Genomic DNA, 18,076 nt, shown 5'->3' on the forward strand with positions numbered 1-18,076 from the left:
AATAGTACTAATTAATTGGACTATTTAAAACAATATGCAATACGCTTGGGAATTTTGTATAATAATAATTGATAATATTCTAGCACATTTTTTGGTATTTCAATTATGCTTTTTTTGTAGAATTAATCGCTAAAATGAAAGCGTATTATGAAAAATACGCACTTTTTAAATTAAAATACCCTCAGCTTGCATATCGAGATGACTATAGTAGAGCCAGAAGACTATAGTAGAACAAAATTGGCTCGACTATAAACAATTCAACATTTTTTGTGCTATTCTAAGTTTAAACCTTCACAAAAACGCGCCTGAAAAGGTTGTCTATATCAATAGATAACCTCCAAAATTCAAAAATGGAACAAAAATACACGCGCGTTACAGTCTCGATAAAAGAAAAAAAAAAAGTCTAAACAGAAATCTTATGTACGATGTTCTTGAGTCGCAAGTCGTGTACAACTAGAGGGAATGGCTGGCGACACGGTGGTGACGCTGGGCGTACTACAGTGGCGAGATCTGCGTCTGCGGATGCACGACGGGGTTGGGAGTGTCTGGAAATATGGAAAATTGTATGGTTAATTGAATTTAATACATTTTTTGTAAATTATATACCTAAATGGTTCACGAAAGAGAATTCAAACACTCATTACAAGAATCGTGAATAGCAGCTTGTTTTGAAGGTATGACAGATTTTAATTTTTCACTACATGTCACAGGTAAGATAAAAAATTTAATATTCGCTTTGCATCAAGATGTTTACACATTGAATTACACTAATAAAAAAGTTAACAACATTCCTCAAACAATGACTACTTACTTATTAATATTGAAACACATACATATTTTTATTCTACATTATAAATACCCACTATTTAGAGCGACCCAATCTACCAATTCAGTATGAGCAAAGCTAGAGGCTATAGTTTAAAACATATTACCTATGCTTAGCGTCACACGTACACGCAGTCGCGGTATACGTAGCGGCAGCCGCGTGCCTGCGCACGTGCCGCGAGCACACGTGCTCCTCTTCGCTGTAAAGTGACGCGCGCGGGTCGACTGCGACGTTGCCGCGCCGCATCGAGCGCGATAACGACGCGTATGTAGGTGCAGCCACACGTTCCACCTGTGTTGTTTGCAGATTTAGGATATCTGGCTGCTTACTGCAGTTTAGTGAAAATACTTTGGCAAAAATTGGTGCTTATTGTAGTACATAATTAATGTAACCATTCCGATAATGTGTATCAAATTTCAATTGTTCGTCTTTTGAAATTTTACAGGTGCCTATTTTATATTATTACTAGCGGTCCGCCCCGGCTTCGCCCGTGGTACATATGAAAAATAGATGTTGGCCGATTCTCAGACTTACCCGATATGCACAGAAAATTTCATGAGAATCGGTCCACCCGTTTCGGAGGAGTATGCAGACTAACATTGTGACACGAGAATTTTATATATAAGAAGATGTTATTATTTATTTGACGGATACGATTTAACCAAGGATTAAAAATCTGCCCTGAAATGTATACTTGCGTAAACGCTGATAAGAATTTATGAGTTTAAAGCTTGTTCGTGTAGAATTAACCAAAACTTCAATTATCCCCATTATAGATGTTACCTCGAAGCTAGTTTTGCGTCTCCTTCGTCTAGGTGTAACAGTGGCCGGTTCGTTTTTCTTCCTGCGCGCGGGTTGCTGCGGCGCGCTCTGCCCGAAGAGGCCGCGCTGCTCCGCGACGCGTATCATATACTTAGCGTCGAGCCGCGTGATCTCCTGCGCGACACCTAGTATTCACGTGACTTGTCCTGTACTCGGCACTTTATAGTGAACAGATTTGGACGTACGACTTAAATAACGTTGGTCCCTAGATTTGACTGCCGGTGCAGAACTTTAGTGGAAAAACAATGTAACGCAAGATCTTTCGAAAAGTAAGTTTGCTTCAACGACATATTATGCAAAAAATCTTATAAAAGGTTATACTTACCTTCCTTTGTATGAGACCAAGGTAGCATCCATCTCTATCTAAAATGTAGTTAATATCTAATCCGTTTCCTAAATTAGGCAGTGTTTGTACTTCAAATAAATCACAGCTTGGAACCTACAAAATCATTCATATTATGTCTGAGAAAATGGTTACAATCATAATGAATAGGGTTTTTATTTCTTACATAAACATCTGGACTATCCTTATCAGGATCTCTAGGAACATTATCATTTTCAGGAACGTCCATTTCGGGAATAGGTCGAGCTCTATTGGTCGTTGGCCGGCACCCAACTACATTTGCGCTTTCTGCCCGCTTCTTCAATATCGTCTCTCTGCTGTCTGATCTGTTTCTAGCAGTGGTCGGTGGGGAGGACATCGGCCTTTTGGGAGACTGGTCATATGAAGTGGTGTCTGACGGTTCGACTTTGTCCAAATCCGATTGGGAAGTGCGATCTAATGTTGTACAGGAATCTGTGACCATCGTTTCAGCACCTTCTTTTGATTTTGGTGTCTGCAATTAGATTAAAATGTCGGTTATTATTTATTAACAATAGTCATAGAAAGCTCTTTGCAGTTCGTTAATAACTTGCACCTACATGTGTATGATCTCTATGTTTCTTCCTGAGCAATGCGTGACGTTCCCTCGCAAGCCGGTTCGCTTCGGCCACGGCGCGGTTCACTTGCGCCTGATTCTCCGCTTCTAACGCTGAGTGGGTCTCGTAAAGGATTAACTGAATCTGAATAGTAAATACAGTTAGTTACTGGCCCTGCCCACCTAGACAAGTGGCTTTCTATTAGCGTAACGTTTAATAGAATATATTGTGAATGTATGAGATTGACGTAATCAATCGTCGTCGTCGTCGTAATCAAACGTCAATCTCATACATTCATAATCTATTCTATTGAACTTTACGCTAATAGAAAGCCACTTGTCTAGGGGGGCTGAGCACACAACTTAACATCACATGTTTTTATCTATACTAATATTATAAAGAGGAAAGGTTTGTATGTATGTATGTATGGTTTTCACGCATAAACTACTGGACCGATTTTGATGAAATTTGGCACAGATAATCTTTAGACCCTGAGAAAGAACAGGCTACCTTTTATTGCGAAATATGTACCACGAGCGAAGCCGGGGCCTACTGCTAGTATTTAATAGAATGATTCATGCTATTAGAATCATTTCATATATTTACCTGGGGTTTAGACATTAATGTTTTGAGTGTCTTCTTCTGTTCTTCTAGAATGGATTGTACACGTTGCTTTCCCTTCGAGTCTATTTCAGATTCTGTTAGAACCTGGAACATGAAAGTTCGTAGTGATAGAAAAACCTAAATTTAATTATTACATTAGTACCTACATTAATTGTTACATAAAATTGGCAATTAATATTTGCTGACCCGTTATCTTTTATTTATTTTGGACAAATAAGTAGACGTAAGTCACAGCTCCATTATACCTCAAGCATAGCCAGATCTCCTCCACGCCCACACACAAGATCGATAGGATCTGTGACAGCCGAGTACGAGTTAGGCGGCGTTGCCAGTGCAGCTACCACGCCATCCAGCGCGCTGGCCACCGCCGCCGTCTCGCTGTGCACCGCGTCGCCGACCACGCACACCGGCGACTCGGAGTGGGGCGCTTCTGACGCGTCTATGCCGAGCTCGCGGAGTGCGCATACATAGCTCTCCACTCTACAGTTGTAAGATATAAGAAACAATGCGGTAAAATTTCCAATTTCTGATACAAATGCTGAGTCGTAACGGTATTTATATTATTTTATAATAATACGGAGTCGTAATTCTATTACTTTCTTTAGTTTACGGTTTGATGAATTGACTAAAGTCACTTATCTATTGTAATAAAGTCTTTTGCAATATAACAGTTTGGCCATAAATAAATGTACCTGTAACAATTCTACCTGCCAAAAATATAAAAAACAAACCGTTCGCGTTGTGCCACTGCAGTGTTTAAGAAATAAGAATGATGTATGTACATTATATTATGAATGATAATATCATACGGCATACCCATACATTTTCACGTCTATAAACTCACTTATCACCAGCACCAAACACCACGAGCCTGCCCAGCTCGGGCGTGACAGGCGCGGCCGGCGTCTGCGCCTTCAGCACGGCCGCTAGTTCTCGCAACTGCGCTGCCAAGTACGCGGAGCAGCGGGGCGAGGACGCGTGTGTTTGTGCCACTACGCCGCGTAACGAGTTAGCACGCAACGCACGGCACAGTGTGGACGCACCTTCGCAGAACTCTCTCTCCTAGAGATCAAGTAATAGATGATTTATAATTATTTTTATGGTAAGGGTTCATAAGGATCGCTAGCTTGTTTCCTAATCTTCTTATTTGGCCCACATATTGAAAATAGAAAACTCTTACGAGTCTAAATTCGATGTGTTGGTTTAATCATACCTGTAATACTATTACTCCTTCTTTTACCAAGTCTAACTGGCCGATGCTTATGTTTTCGGGTGGGCGTAATGTTATAAATCTGGAAAAGTTATCGAGTTATATAATATACATTTTTTATATTTTGTATCCAAGACAAATTTACAAGGATCGTTTATTACCTAGGACATACTCGATCAAATCTGTACTCTCCTGCACACAATTGACGCGAATTACTATAGGAATATCCCAATGTTTGTAGCTTCTTGACAAGCAATGCTACTTTTCTGGAAATTCCAAAAGAATGTTTTAATTAATTAAGTTCATTCCTTTAACACGATTATTTAACATATTTGGTTTGTTTTTGAATAGGCTATTTGACAGTATAAAAAATAAATTACTTTTTTGTGTAATCCATATATATATATAAGGTTTTTGAAGCTATTTAAATTAATAAATGATATAAATAATAACTTATTTATTTATAAATCGTCGAGAAAAAACATCATATTTTTTTAAATTACCACGTGACCGAAAACATCCATGATTGGCTGCATCTGCCATGACGTCACAGCGGCGTAAATAACAAATGATCCCAACGTTTACTCACGTCGTTGCTGAATTTCGCTTTTGGTTTTGTTTCTTGTATAACTTATTTCTTGTGATTCAAGGTGTCTATAATCAGTTTTGTTCTTTATGTGTTATTTTTGTTTGTCATGGAACCAAATTTCGAAAAAGCAGACAGTAGAAATCTACCTAATGTGGACGCTATAATGGTTGGCATGTTCTTTAAAAACAACCCAGATTTTTGAATTGAGAAATGTGAAAACAGCTACGTAAGTTAATATTTCAGTCGTCGTTCATTACCTTTTTAGTTAAATTTACCTACAAACATGAATCACAATAGCACAATAATTATGAAGTATACATTTTTTAGGTTATGCCCTTTGTTTTTCATTTCAGCCCTCCAGTTTATAGGATTGACGTGTTTGTATTGATTATTTTCAATATCAATACAAACACGTCATCATCAATTTATATAATACATCATTATCTAACCTCAAGCAGGTAAGTAATGAGACGATTTATACTATGTATTGCAAATAAAATAAACTGCCTACTAGGTATTCAACACAATACTTACATCGAAGTGGTCTTCACAAAAAAATATAACTGTTTTAATTGATATATCTAATATCACTTGGATTTCTGCGAGCTAACTGCAACCACTTTCTATGCATTTTTATATCTTTTGGAGCACATATAAATAGTTTGTCAAGGGTTTTAATAGATCTACCTATAAGAACTCATTTTCTGGTTTTTAAACAGATTAACTTAATTATACTATAACACAGAATACATAATAGTAGCTAAACGCTAACTATAATTAAAACAAAAACGAACAATAAGTACTAGGAGCAAGTTGATGTTTACGCCGCTGTGACGTCACCAGGGTCGCGAGACGCCATATTCTTCAAAATTGTGTTTTGGCGGCATATTTGAATATCATGTTTTTATTTTCCATTTTCTCAATTAATAACTACAAAAAATAAAGAAACATGTGTTTTGTGTGGTCTATAAACGTATCTTAATAATTTGAGACAGTTTTCAAAACCTTGTCAAATAGCCTATTGCTAGCGGCGATCAAAAGAAAATCGTGTAGAGTACAGAGGTGTCTACTTTAGTCTACGTTACTTACTTTGCTTTAAATGTGTTTACCCATCCGGTGACTGTATCCTTATTGACACATGCTGATATTTTCTCTTCTCGCAAATGTGGCGGGAGAAGATCCGATAGTCTGTCCAAGAAAAACAAAACTCAATTATTGTATATATATATTGTTTATACATCTCTGCTAATTTTGAACTTATATAATATATTGAGAGAAAATAATCACTTACGAAAAAGCTTTATTCTTTATCCGAATCCTAGCAATAGCAGCGGCAAAATGCACCCTTTCATCCCAGATCGCATTTTCCACGTCTATGAAAGGAGAACCAGCTTCTTTCAGAAGTTTTGTCGCCCGTTCTATCTCACCACGCGGTCGTGCAACCCATCTTCGTCTGGCTAGCTCCATAAGGAAGAGCCATGTTGTATGCCTATGTTCTGCAAACTGGAATGGAGATTAGAATAGAAATATTTAAATGCCAAAATGTTTTGTCAGATGACCGTTGTTATATCAAACCAGATAATCGCCAAAAAAGTTGATGCTTAAAAGTAGCTTGGTATATTTCTATTTTCTCGTTGGTTTATTTGTAAAAATCATGGCTCTTGGATTGAAGAAAATACGAATATAATCAAACAAATATGCAGGTTGGTAGTTAGGGACATATTATGCCACATAAGCTATGAAAATAAAAACGTGAAAATCTTAACAGTTTTCGTGACATTAATAATTATACAAACGCTCCACTTCCAACTAAGCTAGTTCAAGATTGATTGAATAACGCGCCCCGCGTTATTCAATCAATCTTGAACTAGCGTTCTAACACGAATCCTCGCAATACTATTAATCGAGCCCACTTATCTGATCCGCAAAGCACCAACATCGATACTTTTTCGACGTAAATAAACGGCCATAAATACAAAACTCATTTTCGTGAGCGTCCTCAACGTTTGAAAAAGTAATAGTTGGAGTCACGACATCGATATATAATGCGAGTTAGATGAGGCATACTTTTTTAACATCTTGTCGAACCTGCCTTAACGGAAAGTTATTACAGTAACGATATTGATGGCAACCTTGGTACCTGGCATTCAATAATGGCAAGGTCAAGAGTATAAAAAATATGATTTTATGGTCTTAGTACCTAGGTACTTATCTGTCCTGAATTTTTTAGACACGAAGCTCTCAGCAAAGGGCTAGAAAAAAAATAAGAGATTCCTGGTAAAATATCTATATTCCTTTTTGGTGTTCTTTTAATAAAAGTCCCATGAGTACATCTAGATACTCGTTCAAATTTAACTCTCTTGCATTGCTAGTTCAAATATAAAAACCTAATTCCTAAGTAGATATAAGATAGGTAGCTATTAGATATACAAGCAGGTTCATTACAATAAAGTAGAATTGTGTGATTTATTGCTGACGTGCATGCAATTTGTAATTGCGATATAAAAGTACTTAATATACGGCATGCATACATGCATCACATATAACGACTAGCAGCCGTACAAATAAAAACTTGCTTATTCAAACCTTATGCAATGCATAGATATGATAAGAATAAATAAAGAATAAGGATGTCATAATTTCTTACAAATAAATTTGGAATAACGTCGATGTATCTATGCTCACGCTATGCAATAGGCGCGAAGCGGCAACGTCGCAATTCATTCACAAAATTATGAAAAACATTGAAATTGTCTACGGTTAAACCTTGGTGCTGTCATTTTGACGCTCGTTTGACTTCGTCGAATTTGTTGTGAAGTTTCATCATACGATGTTCTGTTTATTTATTTTTTAAATATTTATTTGAAATAATTTAAATATGTATATCATTAAATATGCAAGCAAATGAAAGAGAACCCTATCCAATATCCGGAGATCAGAAGATAAACCCACCTTGAGATAGAGAGTTGCCAAATAACTGGTACTCAAAACATACAACTCCAAGCTTAGAAGATTTATATTTTCAACGAAAGTTTATATTATTGTGATAAGTTTAGAAATAAGTGTTTTATGTATGTATGGTTTGGCGCATGTCGTAAATAAATAAATCATTATAAATATCAAAAGGGTTTTTCATAATTTCGTATATTTTGACATTTCATACTAAATTTTCCATTTCAATAGGTACGTAATGAAATTATTAATTTGCTCAACTTTTTCTACTTCTCGTATTACTCTCATTGCTATTATCTCAAATTTAGATTGAAAACAGGTTCTAAAACTTGTAAAACACAGCAAAATGTACTAAAAAATACGTTATAACACAGTTATGTCAGACTTATACTAGGGTGGTAGCCGGAATAAGGACGGAATAGCATTAGTATGAATATTTATTACGAAGTTATACTAGGTTACATTTATTTCGTGTTTATTTGTATGATTTTTCCTTATTCTTAGTTTATTCTTTGCATAAAATGTTATAACTCGTTTATTTGTACGGCTGTTAGATTTTAAAAGAGAAATAAATAAAACAAAGCAATAAAAAACTGAAAATCAAAGCTCCAAGAAGATAAACTAAGTTATCGATCCTTTATAAGTGTTCAGAGTTTGAATTTTAAATCTGTCCGTTTACAAGTAGGTCAAATTCTAGCCGAAATAAGTCGGTTTCAACTTACATACTAGCATAGGTACAGGTTAAACTAATAAAAGCGTGCTAAAAACAACTAATATAGAGTATTCCAATGATTTAAAATGGGCGAACGCAGTGATCCAACTTTTTTTACTTACCTGAGGGTAGTCTCCAAAGAAATCCACATCGTCGATCGCTTGGTCTAGTATTGTTTTATCTGAGGAGAATATCTTTATTATTTATTTAACTTAACTAAATGGTAAATTGCGAGTGTTAAATAATATTCCATTGGAAATTAAAAGAGCCGTTAGTTTTCAAAGCATTCAAACACAAATAAAGGAATCCAATTAGCCGTATCATTAATGGCGTGATATAATTTCGTTAACATGTCTTCATTATAATAAAAGTTGTTCAGTTACGAATAAGCTTCTGTAAACTAGTTTTAAACGGGGCGTTTAGTAATTTACAACTATGGTAATCCACGCGCCAACTTTAATACCTTCGTGACACTCCGTTACTTTGGAATAGCCTGATGGAATTTTCGAGTCACACATTTTCGGGCATTTTATAACCGTATTTGGATACATGAGATACATTTACGAGCCACGACTGTATTTAGTGATTTACGATAGAAGAGCAGTCACGAAAAGCGATAAAAATTTACACTTTTTATGAGCTCGAAAAAACACGAAAAATATTCGGAGCTTTCCAGAAAAATGTTCACGGATTTAATATAAAAGGATTATTAGTAAGCTTTCACCATTTTTCATCATTATTTATTACTATGATTTTTTTTTATAAAAAACGTAAGCTCCATAAAGTATTCATCAAATAAACAATACTTACATCGAAATACATCATAAATGAGTGAGTAAACGCATCTCATTTCCTGTTCGTCTCCAAACTGCACTCCCAATGGAGGTTTACATAAAATCCGCGCAGCTTTCAAAACCTAGATCAATCAAACCTGTTATAAAATAATCCTAAAGCGGCCTCATACGAAATACAATACGTTATTAACATTGTAAATGCAATGTTTTTTCTCCTTGTTTTTCCAAAATAATTAATGGCCATTTTTACAAATAATTAGATTACTAGACTATGTGCCAGCTTTAATAACAATTTTATTTTCGATGCCGATTTCCAATTAGGGCCACATTATTAATTTATATCCCCTCTTTATTGGCATCTGTACCTTCCCTTTTCCTTTCCATGGCAAACAAAAAGTTTCCATGTTAAAATTTAATAAACAAACCTGGCCTATATCCCACGCGGGGCCGGGAGCAGTCTTGATGGCAACTGGTGGAGGCGCGTTGGGATTCTTGGTGGCTATCACCAAGTTCCATGGCGCCCATTCTTCTGGTACTTCTTCGGTAGATTTGCTTTTATCAGGATTTTCAAGTCTGTTAAAGAATATATTTGATACCTATACCAATTATTTTCTATCTACATCCGAATTCAATAACTGAGGGATACAAAGATAGCATATAAAGATAGCTATTGAAACTTGCGACTTGCAGGCGATGTATTTGTGCTTTCTTAATCTATTCACAAGAAGTGGGTATATAGTTAAAATGTATGTTTTTATTTGCATCCTTACTTGAAATGATCTCCTGCTCGTTCATGAACAATCATTTTCTATCAATTGGTGTTCATAATTTTCCATTTTCAAAACATCAACTTAAATTTAAAATTGATTAAAGCATTTTTAACAAACACTCGAATAACTTTTTTTAGGTTTGTTATTTTGTAATCATAAAAGCACGAGTATTATATAAAACAATCGGTACCTATGTACAAGACAATTAATTTTTTTTTGGGATGCAATAGTTTTATCAAGTCATGGTGTCAAAGTGATGTTATTTTATGTTTTTATTTATAATATACGATATTCACTATGTCAGAAGGAGGTTGGATCTCTGTATTTGTGTCTGTATTCATACCTACTTTGTTAAAATGTAAATATACAAGTATATTTGAATTTTGAATAATCTCTCTACGGCACCATGTTATAGATTTTTATATGGTATAGGTACAGTTCAAAAGCTCTACTAACCTACGGAATAGAAAATAGAAAGTGAACGATGTAGCGATTGCAATCATCGCCTGTTTTGTTTAACTATATGGGTACTGTACATGCGAGTTCGGAGTTGCATAAGGTTATATTTTAGGAACATGGTCGTATTATGCAATGTACACTGTAAGGCACCCCAAACGATAGGCCTTCGAGATAACATTATGACCTATTTGTTGCGTTTATTCTGTGTGTACAGGGCGGATAGGAAGGGACAATTTTTCTCTAAGGTTCTCACATAATTTTAGATATCATTGATTATATTTAAACTGTCGTAGTTAGTTACATATTGAATGCATAAATAGGTAATATATGAAATTTTAGCTAATATGGGTCTTCTGATTAAAAGCGCGCAGTGGTGGCGAAAATCAACCGACTAGGCTTACGACTAGGAATCTTGCCTAATATACAAATCCGAAATGAAGTGCTTATTGTATAAAATGTGGATCATTTCTCCATTTTGGTTAAAAATGATGTTGCCTTGTGACGATGTGGTCATCCACATCCTAAATTCTTGAGAATTAATTAAAAATCGAGTCATGAATGTTTATGAAAGAGTCACTGTGAAAAACACGCATGAGGGTGGAAGATATATGAAGGTCATGGCCATCAATACAATTAGCGTAGAAGTCTCATCAAATAAGGCAAATGGAAATTAATGTGTTTAACACACATGATACCATAATTATGTTTGTAACGGAATATTTGTATATTGCTTATTCATTTGCGCGCGAAATCATGAACTTGAACGTATAATAAGGTAAAATTCGGAGAAAAAATGAAGAGTTAACAACAGCCAGGCCAAAAATATTGCTACACCTACAATTCCTTGGAAAACTGAGTGTGATTAATAATTGTGTCTTGGTTCCATGCAAATAAAAAAATTGAAGTGTCTGTTTGTAACATCGCATCGATGTGTGGTCGATGGTTTGTAATATTAAAATAACCGCTTTTTAATAAATGCATATGGATACACGGTACATATAAATACCAAAATGGTATTTTTACAATTTTTGTCTGTCGATATTAGGTATTATAGTGACTTTTGTATACCAGATATCATATTTTCATATCAAATCAGTCAAATGCCTATTACAAAGTAGGTAATAGGAAAATCATCTTTAGGTATTACAAAGTGCGAACATCTATGTATAATACTCACTCCTCATCGTCCAATGTCTTTTGCATTGCTACAAGGTTGAAGTACTGTGTCAGTCTCCATTCCTTATCACTGGGCAGCACCAGCCTCTCGGCCTCACTGGTATCCCCTTCCAATCTCGCAGCATCTTCCTGCATAAGCAACTCAGCAAGAAGCTTTGGATATACACTAAATAGATTGCCTTCTCCATACTCACTAAGGGCAACCCACAGAGCATTGGAATCGTATTTTTCAGACATTTTATCATTTCAAATATGAATCAAATTTCGTCTTTAATATGTATTAAATATTGTGTTTATGTCGCATATAACATAGCTATATTATTTATTTAAGGGAACGAAATAGTTCTAAGACTTGAATTCGGAGTGCTTTTCAAGGGGTGGTTATATGTTGGAAGGCCAACCGTTTACTGAGGCAGAATAAACGTTTCGCATGCTAACATCAACCTGTTGCTTGTTCTTCGTATGCTATCGTTAATTTTTATTAACCTCCCTGATACATTATTCAGTATTTTTAATTATGGATCGGATTTTTCATACACACGCAAAAGTAAAAAAAATGTGTTTGAGTTTGCATAATTTCTATAATAAAATAAGTATTTAGTTTTTAATACCAGTGCCAAAGAGTTGAATCGTGGTTGAATCACTTTTTTATTCAAATCCTTGTTCAACTCTTTAAATCAAGCTTTAAATCAACTTTAAATTCAACTTTTTTCTTTGTTTTTACTGTTCTGTGGTCTGTACCTACATTGACATAATGAATTTCATAAATAATGTGACAACGACTAGCTCCTTCAAAATCGTTGTTCAAAATAAAAAATGATTAAATTATCAAACTTTCTTAAATGATCTTAAAAGCAACAAACATGTAACGATCCATATCACCATCTTACTAATGCAGTAATCACAAAAAAATGGAGCCCACCATAACAGAAGATGAAAGTTTTGCAGAGCGCCGAAAGCTATTCAAAGATATTTGGTACACTGCTATGAATCTGGATAAGGAAGGTGCTGATACTTCTGGCAAACCCAAAGTTATAAAGTATGTTGTCCATAATACTGTCTATCCAATATCCATATAAGTACTACATACATTCTCCAAAAAAAAATAATTTTCAAATTAAGTAAAAAAATTATATCGAAAGAAACTTGATTTGTCACAAATATAATTCCAGAACAGCAAGACTACCCGAAGTTAACCAATGTATGGTGGGCAAGAAAAAAAAACATCGCCTAAAGAATCTAAGAACTGTTTGCAATAAGTTGTTAGATTTTTTCGATCAACAGGATGCGGACGACTTGTATTATCAGCAGGCATGTGAATTTGTTATAATATTAAAGAGAATACTTGTTTTTTTTTGTTGTTTTTTTATCATAGTTAACTAGGTAAGTACCTACTACTAAAACAAATGTTTTAGATGGCGGAAGCTGGTAAAAATGTAATTAAGGGGAAGAGAAAACGTAAACTTTTAAGATCCAGAAATATGTTTGTACGTGCACAGATCATGGCAACGGCGTTTGAAAAAATTTATGATTTAAACGCAAAAATATCAAGAAACCTTTCCCCTATCATGTTTAGCCAGACATCATTGAATGTGACGTCAGCATCTCGAAATAATTATAATAGAAACGGGACGAAGAAAAGTTCTAGGATTGTAAAGAAAGAAGTTGGCAAAAATAATAGATCATCTGATCTCTTAAATGGAGGTAGATATGGCGAATTTCTTTTGTATTTTGTTACGAAAAACCAGTAGGTTATTCAGAACTTCATAAATTAATAAATTTATATATTATGAGGTGGTCATCACAAAACAATAATGGTGGTCATGCAGCTTCGTTATAATGAGAAAATCACTTTTTGTAGAGCAAAATTGGTGGCAGCTGTTAAAGTCGATGGAAATTCGTATTTCGTAGAAACGCTAAAGTTTTATCAACATCAACAGTTTTATGAAAAAACAAACAGTTTGTGTAAATTATAATTGTTCGAAGTGGAAGTGCCAATTTACACAAACTGTTTTTTTTTAATAATTTGAAAATACATATGTCTTCACTAATCTACAGTATTCTACACTAATATTATAAAGAGGAAAACTTTGTTTGTTTGTTTTTAATGAATAGGCTCATAAATTACTATACCGATTTTAATAATTCTTTCACCATTCAAAAGCTACATTATCCACGAGTAATATAGGATAGGTTTTATCCCGGAAATTCCACGGGAACGGTAACTATGCGAGTTTTTCTTTGAAACCGCGGACGGAGCCGCCGGCGGAAAGCTAGTACATAATATGTACATAGACAACATTGGCATGCATTATCTACCTAATGATCTAAGATTATCTACAGTAAACCAATGCGTTATTTATTTATAAAGTATACTTTAAAAAATAAATTGTTTCCAGGTAAATTGCAGTACAACGTTATTCGCAAAGTACAATCTAAAAAGTTACTCCCCATGCCTAAAATAAACATTTCTTAATAACTAGTGTGTATTAATTGTTTTATTATATTGTACCTTTGTAAGCAGGTATTTTTTCGCCATTGCAGTAGAAGCACATTATAGCGGTTTTTAATTACTAGTACTCGCGGGAAAAAACCATAGTCCGGCCTTAGCCTAATTTTTGATAATATTATGCTCCTATGTATCAAGCGATTTTCGATCACAAGCATAGTATAATTTTATGATAATTTTTCTTCACCTCTAATATCAAGAAAGGATATAAACACGATATAAATTATACTTAGGTCTGTGACTTAGGTATATAAAATGTGAGAAATTATATTGTAGTTAGATTTTTTGTTATCTGTTACATTTTTTACTTAAATAATCCTGAAAACAGACATCTGTGATCTGTGATTTGGAATGAATTTGACAGCTACACTGTACACTTGACCTACTCGTACTAATACCTAATCTGTGCACTTGACATTTATCTGAAGCAGAACGAAATTGTTGTATTTGTATTTTATCATGTCCTGAAAATTAAAATAAATAAAACATAATCAAAAAGTTATATTTGGTAAGGTACTTGTACAAAGAAATAAATCAAGTGCAATGGAAGCAGTTTCTTTGTTCACTATCGTGTAGTGTTAGTGCCGAAACAACAAATAAATTAGAACGTTCAATATAAACTTTTCTCACGCCAATGAAGCAGAATTATACATCTTAGTTATACAAAGAAAAATAATTTGAAATGTCTGAGTACGATCTTCAGTTTCAAGAGGATTTAGAAAAGGCTCAGGCTTTAAGTTTAGAAAGTCTGGCATTGGAACAGTTTCGAAGGCAGAAGCAGTTAGCTACTTCAGGTAACTGACGTAATTTTGTTTACTATTTAAGATAAGATGATACGAGGAAGACCTTCGTTAAGAATTTTTTTATGATCTAGAAAGATTAACTTTTATTTTTCTCTTTTAATAATTTTATTTGTACCAATTTTCTGAACATCTAGTTCATTAAGTTCAAATCATGTTATTGTCTTGGACAAAGTGTTGACATTGTATAAAATCATAATGAATAATGATTTAATGGGATTGGGAATTTAAGAATTATTAATTAAGAAAGAGAGAAGAAAAAGAATAATGATAAATTATTTGAAAAAATATTTCTTTACATCACTTTGTAAGCTGATAGAGGTTTGTAAAGTGATGGAACTTTTTCTTTTGTTGTGTATTTTAGTCGTGATAAATAAATTAAAAGTTGAACAGTTCAATTCAGTCTGCTTTTATAATAAAAACAAGAATGAAGGAAGTTCTCCATTTATGGTGATTGTACTGTTTATTTTGAAACATAACTAACTATTTACTGTTCATGCTGGATGTCTAAAATATTTAATGAAGTGAAGTTTGTTAAAAAGATGTTGCTTGGCATCTGAAAATCTTGTCATACTCATGATTATCCAAACAAATTTAATAATTTAATTTTTGCTTTAATTGTCAAAATACAGAAATAATTATTTATCACTGATTCCAATAACAGTTTTTACATAGAATAGCGCAGAAACTGTAGTTGCATTTTGCCCAAATAAATAATGTTTATCAGTAAACAAATATGTGCAGGCGTGCAGGCCTACAGGTCTTTGGTTCATTTGGATATATGAACATTTTTTCTATACAGAAAATTCTGATGTCATAGTTTGTTACCAAATTCTTTAAAAGAATTGTATGTACATGTTCAGTTATAGGTATACATTAGGAAAAGTACATAAATTTAATTTCACACAAAATAATATCTCTGATGATCTCAACGTTTGTTATATTTTAATAAGTCTTGTTGAAATAAAGTCAATTGAGCATATTACAATATTTGATAACAAGGCTATCAATTTGAAAGGAAGTAAGGGGCGTTGACCAGTTTACCGCATATTATATGAATCTGTATTTGGGTAAAACATTGTCTTTATACACAAATAAAATTATCCAGATTATTGTTCTATTTATAGAATTTTCTATATTGAATATTTGGATATATCTTTTTAATAATTTATTGAGTATTTAGTCTTAACAAATTTCGAAATAACTATCACAATATAGTAAATTATAATCAGAAATAGCGAGTGTAAATTTTTAGCATATTATTTGTTATAGATAGAAAGCAATTATAAGAAATGAAAGATCATATTTATATATTTACTTTATTGTTATTAAAAATAAAACATTATCAAGCAATAATTACAAATTAATACATATAATATTTACACACAAAAATTACACAAAAAAGTTTTCGTTAATTAAAATTTGAATCTTATCAAATAGACAGTGCAAATATAGTAGTGTTATCACTTGAATTAAGTTGTTTCTTATATTCACACCGTCACAACCATCCACATTGTTTGAAAACCGAACACTAACTAAATTGACAAACCAAATCCAATCTTTATATTATTCTTATCTCAATGAATTGATAAAAATAATCATAATATACTATATCACTCGATGATGATTGGTTTGTTCAACGTTAGGTGTAGATAATGGACGAGATACAGGTGGCAGTAGTGTACGTCGCAAAGAGGAAACCGACGGGCCACCGCCGGCGTTGCCTCCGCCGCCGAGAAAACCGCCTCGCAGAACTAATAGCTCCGAGACTTCACGGTATGTTTATATATAGGCAATCTCATACTTAGGACTTAGGTAATAAATGTGGGAATAAAGAAATGATAACCTGATTGTTTACAGTAGATATGATTAGATTAAGTTTGATTTTCGATTTTCACTCTGTTATATAAATAAAAAAAGAATTATGAGTAATCTATCTGGACGATTTTTAAGAAAAAATTACTATTAAATATTCTGTGTGATTGATTTATAGTTTATCGTAATTAATTTATATATCTATATGATGCATACTGTATCAATATATTGCGTTTATTTCTCAGGTCGACAGGAACTAGTCCAACACGCTCAGAGACAAGTGACTTGATATCATTCGCTAGTCCGACCAGCAAGAGCGCGCCAAAAGATTCCCATGCTTCCCTCAAAGAATACATCGACCAGATATCTAAGTATGATCATTAAGTATATTCATAGATACTTACGCCGAATTTTAATTCATTATTAATTGATGTAATTAAACCTATTTAAATATGTTCTAATATCATAAATATTCCTTTCAGACTGGGCACACAGACTGAAGAACTCACGATAAGCACACCAGATCCATCCACTACAATGAACAACCAGTATAACCAAAGACCTGGCTACAACTATGGCCCACAATATCCTTACAACTACCCTCCTCCATACATGCAAATGCCACCATATCCTCCCTCGCCATATGTTATGCCACATCCTATGCCCAATTATCAGTACTACCCAGCTGGACAAGAACACCCACCGCCATACACACAGCCTCCTATATACGCCCCTTCGATACCATATTCCCAAACTAGAATGGCCACACCATCTCCCTACATTCCATATCCAGCCCAATCGCATTACAACTACAATACAACTAATATGATATCGAGACCCACTCGGCCAGCAACTATCTACCCTCAGCTGAATCAACTGCACACATACCCAACTATGCCACAAAATACAGCACAAACTAAACCAGAAAAAGACAACAACATAACACAAGTTGTAAAGATCGAGCCGAAGGTGGAACCCAAGTCTCGGAAATCGTCTGAAGTTAGCGTCGAAGTGAGTATTTTTTTCACATAGCTTTTATTTTGTCGTGATAAAAATTATGTTTGACCGATATTTGTGTGATAAGATTGCGATTGTAGCAC

General features: G+C 34.1%; 3 protein-coding genes across 5 annotated transcripts in view; 2 read left to right on the forward strand and 1 right to left on the reverse strand.

Moving 5' to 3' along the window:
- Positions 1–356: 356 nt before the first annotated feature.
- Positions 357–12,245, reverse strand: LOC149902487 (protein NSUN7). Of its 3 annotated transcripts, XM_090110034.1 has the most exons (17): positions 11,854–12,245; positions 9,873–10,020; positions 9,464–9,569; positions 8,776–8,834; positions 6,281–6,492; positions 6,079–6,177; positions 4,562–4,666; positions 4,404–4,482; positions 4,035–4,252; positions 3,436–3,670; positions 3,173–3,274; positions 2,570–2,710; positions 2,158–2,484; positions 1,974–2,087; positions 1,610–1,762; positions 933–1,117; positions 357–545 (listed from the first exon to the last, which is right to left on the reverse strand). In XM_090110034.1, the coding sequence occupies exons 1-17, from the start codon at positions 12,087–12,089 to the stop codon at positions 404–406; spliced, it is 2,661 nt and encodes an 886-aa protein (XP_089966160.1). In that variant the 5' UTR covers positions 12,090–12,245; the 3' UTR covers positions 357–403. The 3 variants fall into 3 exon arrangements, with proteins under 3 accessions (XP_089966160.1, XP_089966161.1, XP_089966162.1); XM_090110035.1 differs by lacking the exon at positions 1,610–1,762; XM_090110036.1 differs by lacking the exons at positions 357–545; positions 933–1,117 and having other exon boundaries at positions 1,581–1,773.
- A 426-nt stretch (positions 12,246–12,671) lies between these two features.
- LOC149902488 (uncharacterized) lies at positions 12,672–14,339 on the forward strand. Its single transcript, XM_090109802.1, has 4 exons — positions 12,672–12,891; positions 13,025–13,163; positions 13,268–13,556; positions 14,252–14,339. Exons 1-4 carry the CDS (start codon positions 12,764–12,766, stop codon positions 14,326–14,328), a joined length of 633 nt encoding a protein of 210 aa, XP_089965928.1. The 5' UTR covers positions 12,672–12,763; the 3' UTR covers positions 14,329–14,339.
- A 439-nt stretch (positions 14,340–14,778) lies between these two features.
- Positions 14,779–18,076, forward strand: part of Pi3K68D (phosphatidylinositol-4-phosphate 3-kinase catalytic subunit Pi3K68D) — a 32,451-nt gene continuing 29,153 nt past the window's right edge. The window contains exons 1-4 of the mRNA XM_090110453.1: positions 14,779–15,155; positions 16,808–16,937; positions 17,222–17,347; positions 17,459–17,987. Of these exons, the coding sequence (XP_089966579.1) occupies positions 15,044–15,155; positions 16,808–16,937; positions 17,222–17,347; positions 17,459–17,987 (897 nt within the window). The 5' untranslated portion in view covers positions 14,779–15,043. The remainder of the gene's footprint in view (positions 15,156–16,807; positions 16,938–17,221; positions 17,348–17,458; positions 17,988–18,076) is intronic.

This window comes from Colias eurytheme, chromosome 15 (assembly GCF_061535395.1).
Source record: "Colias eurytheme isolate Ceu_HAF_F1 chromosome 15, ilColEury1 Martin Lab GWU primary, whole genome shotgun sequence".
NCBI lineage: Eukaryota > Metazoa > Arthropoda > Insecta > Lepidoptera > Pieridae > Colias > Colias eurytheme.